Source organism: Saccostrea cucullata, unplaced genomic scaffold (assembly GCF_032062105.1).
Source record: "Saccostrea cucullata isolate Sc308-1 unplaced genomic scaffold, CSIRO_AGI_Scuc_v1 ctg22778, whole genome shotgun sequence".
NCBI classification, from domain to species: Eukaryota; Metazoa; Mollusca; class Bivalvia; order Ostreida; family Ostreidae; genus Saccostrea; species Saccostrea cuccullata.
In genome coordinates this window covers 1-5,916 of record NW_026933615.1, presented here as the reverse complement: position 1 = coordinate 5,916, position 5,916 = coordinate 1, and the positions used below count along the sequence as shown (strand labels likewise).

Sequence of the window (5,916 nt, the reverse complement as noted above, 5' to 3'; positions counted from 1 at the left end):
TAAAATTTTAAAATAACTAAGATAGCTCTATTTACTGATTCCAGTCATAATTTACTGATTCCAGTTAGTCTTTACTTATCCAGTCAGTATTTTCTGATTTTAGTCATTTTTACTGATTCAGTCAGTATTGTATTCACTTACATCCCATTTCCTCTAGCCTGGCCAGCAGATAGTCAACAAGAATGGTGGCAAATGTGGCAGAGGTGGTGGGATTAGCCAGGAAGGAGTTTGCAACAATCTGAAAGAAAACAGTGATAGCAAGTAATGTAAAATGATAACATTAGAATTAGTCAAGCTGAAATTAAGTGTGTTATTAACTGCATTTAATACCATCAACACATGTACAAGACATTATCAAACATCTGTTGAAGTGACTTAAATTTTTTGCTTGTATATATATATGTACATCTATCAAAGTAGTTTTACAACTAAAGAGTTTGGTTTTTCAATCAATCAATCAAAGAGCAGACAACTATAGTATCTGTAAATTGAGAAAGAAAGAGTTGTGTCCCCTACCTGTAGTGCATAATTGTTATGAATCCGATTCACCATGTACTGAAAAAATAAAATATTTTTTAAGGTTACCAGTTAAAAAATTTCAGAAAATGTTGCTAATAAATTTTAATATACATGAACTTTTTGATTTTGAAACTAAGAAGAGCAAATGCATAGAGTACCTCGACAGTTGAGGAAAGATCTCTTTGAATGTCAATGGATGCATCATCGTGAACTACAAAGAAATAGAGACATCATTTTCACACCCTGTACATACAGTCAAAAAAAACATGCTTATAAGAGGTTTTCATTCCCCTTTATTCATATTGTAAACTTATCAGATATAACAAATAAGCTTATAACGAAGCAAAATAGTCAGTTCCTAGCACTCTGTTATATACAGTTGAACTTCAGTATCTCCAATACCATGGATATGTCGAAGTGATTTCGAAGTCCCAACCATATATTCTTTATAAGTATTTAACATTTGATATCTCAAATCCTCAGATATATTGAAGTTTTTTCTCAGTCCCATCAGGTTCAAGATAACAAAGTTTAACTGTATGTGTATTTTACTGTACACTGAATTAATGCCTTAGTTGTATTGATGACAATAGCCACAATCTATGATAGTTTACTCACCACTCCAGCAAAATGTTCTAGGACTTCCTTTTCTTCTTTAGTTCTTACTGTTTGAACCCTGTCAACCAAAAAACCTCTTTACAGAGAATGACCAGGTCATAGAAAAGCTAGCAGTTACTTTCTAAAACACTTTTATGCATTATTTCTTCATGTAATTAGTGATTTACGAGTTTGATAAATATACATCTGTGTAATTTTAGTTTTCACACACAAAATTTTCTAAGTTTAAAGATCAACCTTGGACAAAATCCAAAAATTATAAACAAGACTGAATACAATGACAATTTGTTACATAATTACACATTTCACGTATATTTGCACTTGTAATGCTTGTTTGGTCACTTACACAGCTGGCCTGATGACCGCTTGACCATTAGCCCCGATGTTGATTGTGTAGATGTCCAGTGCCTGCAGAGCAAACTTGACCAGTCGGATGTAGACCAGGGCCTCCTTAGGTAAGAACTGCTTGTTCTGGACTGTGGCAGCTTCTGTAATACAGAATTTTAAAACAATTTTGAGAAATAAACTAGCTAATAAATATTGATAAGCATTTTTTAAATTAGGTGTATTACATTCACATACATATGCACCGAACACTTCTTTTGTTCCTTATTAAAAGCATCAACAAATACAGTTCATTTTCGGCATCTCGAGCACTAATTATTTCAAATACCATAGGTACATGTCTGTCGAAATGTTTCTGAAATTTCAACCCCCTGATTCCTTTTAAATATTTCACTTTTAATATATTGAATCCAATAATATCAACAAAAAAAAAAACTTTCTTTGTCCCATTGACTTCGCGATAACAAGTATTGGCTGTATTTTTAGTTATTCAACATTATGTCAATAAAATTAATTCAATGAAAATATTCTGTTATAAATCTCATCTTAATTATTTGTAAACAACACTAACCTGCGCCCACGGCTTTACAGGAGACGATGCCCCAGGTGATGGTTTTGACTCCACACACCAGAGTCTTGACCAAACTTCTACAATCACTGACCGAATAAACGCTGTACTGACTAGGAGTTACACCAAAACGGTTCTGCAGCGACTGTGATGATAAAAATGTCAAGTAAAAATTTTTAAACATCTTTCATTTCTGCATATAAAAAAAAGTTTCTATTTTTTTAAAAGACAAGAATGACAATACCATCATGATTTTACAAAATTTTCAAATGTGACTAACATAAAAAAAAACATCACTTACCTGTTACACTAAATTGTTACACTTACAATTTCATTTCACTGAAAATTGGTATTAATTAGGTCAATTGATGAGACCTTGACCCCTACTGACCTTTTCAGTCCAAGCTTTGTCTGTGTCCTTGGTTGCCGTGTCAGCCAGGAGTGAGGCGGTCATGGGGGGTTTACTCTCCTCCACTGGAGTCTTAGGAGCCTCGACCTTGACCTCCACATTCTGTTTGGCATCGGTCAAGGTCGGAGTCTGCTGAGTTGGACTTTGTGGCTGTTGTTTGCTGCAGGGGATGTATAAAAGTATAGGATATCATCACATTCATTCCTGGGTCATTTTTACAAATAAATAGAGATACAAGTATTTATTATCAACCATTTTCTTTGAACAGAATAAAATTTGTTTTTACCATTTCTGTAGAATTTGTGGCAGCTGAATCTTAGCAATGGTTTTGAACTTCAGGACAAACACTTCCAGCATTCTCATCAGCAGTTCTCTCCCCTGAAATGATGAACATACAAACATCTGCAATCCCTCTCACCCAAACCACAATTAACTGTTCTTCAACAATAATGAATTTGTATTGAAAAGCAAAGAGTTATTAGTTCGCTTTAAAAGTTCTCAGGCTTCTTTGATTTTTTCCCTCCACCTTAAATCAACATATATTTATACTTTCAATATAAACTCTATGAATTGAACATCAAAAAATTGCAAAATTCTTTTATAATTTCTTTTCTTAGCTCTAATAGCATAAATTTACATTGTATAAACATGTTACATTTAACAAGAGGCCCAAGGGCCTTGAATCACTCTTCTGATAAATTGTACAACCTATCACTTGTATTTGAAGCCTCTAATCCTAAGTATCCTGAAACCCAAGTTGCATCACCTGATAAAATTTGATGATTCTAAGCAAATTAGGACTACTTTTTGGTCTACATTCTTGAAAAACCCAAAATGCATCAACTGACAAAGTTTGGTTATTCTAAGCCAATAAATACCTAAGATACTTAAATATAGCCATCAAATGTTGAAAGTAGGTCATCATGACCTACATTTTAGTCAACATTTTTCAGAGTCCCAAGATGCATCTGCTGACTAAGTTTGAAAATTCTAAGCAAATAAATACCTGATATATTCAAAAGTAGGTCAGTGTGACCTACTTTTTGGTCGACATTCTCGGAAAACGCAAGATGCATCAACAGTCAAAGTATGATGATTCTAAACCAATAAGTACCGGAGATATTTAATATAGCCATAAAATGTCAAAAGTAGGTCACTGTGACCTACTTTTTGGTCGACATTCTTGGAAAACCGAAGATGCATCAACTGACAAAGTTTGATGATTCTAAGCCAATAAGTACTAGAGATACTTAAATATAGCCAGGAAATGTCGAAAGTAGGTCATCGTGACCTACATTTTGGTTGACATTTTTTAGAGTCCCAAGATGCATCTGCTGACCAAGTTTGATAATTCTATGCCAATAAATACCTGAGATATTCAAAAGTAGGTAACCATGACCTACTTTTTGGTCGACATTCTCGGAAAACCCAAGTCAACTGACAAAGTATGATGATTCTAAACCAATAGGTACCGAGATTCTTAAATATAGCCATAAAATGTAAAAAGTAGGTCACAGTGACCTACTTTTTGGTCTAACTTATCCAAAAATCCAAGTTGCATCAACTCACAAAGTTTGATAATTCCAAGCCAATAAATACCTAAAATTACTGAAATATAGCCAAAAAATGTCGAAAGTAGGTCACTGTGACCTAATTTTTGGTCGTCACTCTCCGAAAACCCAAAATGCATAAACTCACAAAGTTTGATGATTCTAAGCCAATAAGTACTAGAGATACTTAAATCTAGCCATAAAATGTCAAAAGTAGGTCACCGTGACCTACATTTTGGTCGACATTTTTCAGAGTCCCAAGATGCATCTCCTGACCAAGTTTGATGATTATAAGGTCTGAAGGTAATCAAAATATGCCTTTTAAACAATTTGAAAACAATTGCCTGCCAAATTCAAAAAGTAGGTCACAGTGACCTATTTTTTCTTAAATATGTTTTAAGGTCCCAAGATGCAGCAACTTACAAGATTTGATGATTCTAACCCTTTCAGTGCCTGAAATAATGGGATTAAATGTTTTATAAAGGATAAGTCATAAAGTTCAAAAGAGGTCACGGTGACCTACTTTTAAGTTGACGTTGTTCAAGGACCCAAGATGCATCAACTGACTAAGTTTGATGATCATAGGCCTAAAAGTGTCCAAAATTTGCCTTAAAATCAATTTGAAAACAAATGCCCGCAAAATTAAAAAAGTAGGTCAGCGTGACCTACTTTTGAGTTAAGATGATGTGAAGTCCTAAGATGCATCAACTTACAAGATTTGATGATCATAGTCCTTATAGTAAGCAAAATATAAACATTTTTATTAATGGTACATTTAGGTAAACTTTAAAGTGACCTTGAGATCACGCCCTTTGCCCCAGGGTCATGCCTCGAACAATTTTTAATCTTCAACATATTCTGATCCTTGTGTGTAAGTTTGGTGAAAATCTGCCTGGTGGTTCTGGAGAAGAAGATTTTTTAGCAACCAGTACTTTTGGTTTTGTTTTCCTGATTATCTCCCCTTGTTTTAGGGTCCCAACCCTTATTTTAGTATAAATGGTAGCCCTTGGGCCAAGGATACCCTGTGACAAATTTGACACTGATTGGCCAAGGGGTTCTTGAGTTATGGCCCATATTCTAAAAAGTTAACGCACACCGCACACCGCACAAATGGCCATAGCATTAGCTCTTTGAGCCTTTGGCTCAGAAGAGCTAAAATCAGACAGATAACTCTGTCACATAATCACAAAGTTTCTTGTCTGTCTTTACCCTTAGCTCTGATAACATAAATTTATGTTATATGAATATGTTGTATCTGTAAATCAGTCCATGGACTCACATTTCCATTTTCGGCCTCACTCTTGGCCCTGATACACTCGACCAGGTTCAGTAGGAGTTTACAGGACATGGTCTGTATATGCTGGGGAGGGACTCGTCGTGGACGTTCTTAGAGAAAAGGTTGACCGCCATCGAGAGCTCCTTCAGGGGCAGGGACTGACGCACGTGATGGACCAGGTCAGCCAGGGTACTGTAGGCCAGGGGGCTGTCAGTGGAAGAGGCAGGGAATTATATATACAGATTCTAATGTTCAGTGATGAGGATGAAATTTTATGTAAACTCCACAATAACATTTCCGTAAGAAAAAACACAAAAAAGGCTCAATATTGTAAAAAATACATGATTGATGCACAAGTTTATGATTCCCTACTAAATAAACAGAAAGTTTTATAAGTTCATGACATGTATAATTTACATGTATGCAATTATACAAGCAGCTTCAAAAGCCTAAAAACATACTAGTAAATATCAAGTATGAAAGTCCAAACTCACCGTAAAAATTATGAGTTGTCCCTCCCCGATCCAATCAAAATTTTCTCATCAAACAATTTGTCAATGACCTGTACAAAATTGTAGAGAAAATATCAAATGCATTAGTTTCAATTAGTTCTGCCAAAAGAATTTTTTTT

At 34.8% G+C, this 5,916-nt stretch overlaps 1 protein-coding gene across 1 annotated transcript; it reads right to left on the bottom strand.

Moving 5' to 3' along the window:
- Positions 1 to 141: 141 nt before the first annotated feature.
- On the bottom strand, positions 142 to 5,361 carry LOC134238753 (transformation/transcription domain-associated protein-like; the record flags this gene model as incomplete). Its single annotated transcript, XM_062720880.1, has 7 exons — positions 5,289 to 5,361; positions 2,746 to 2,837; positions 2,442 to 2,619; positions 2,054 to 2,195; positions 1,484 to 1,625; positions 1,138 to 1,195; positions 142 to 238 (listed from the first exon to the last, which is right to left on the bottom strand). Coding segments are annotated over exons 1-7 (778 nt in total), but the record flags the coding sequence as incomplete, so codon positions are not given.
- Between the last annotated feature and the right edge of the window lie 555 nt (positions 5,362 to 5,916).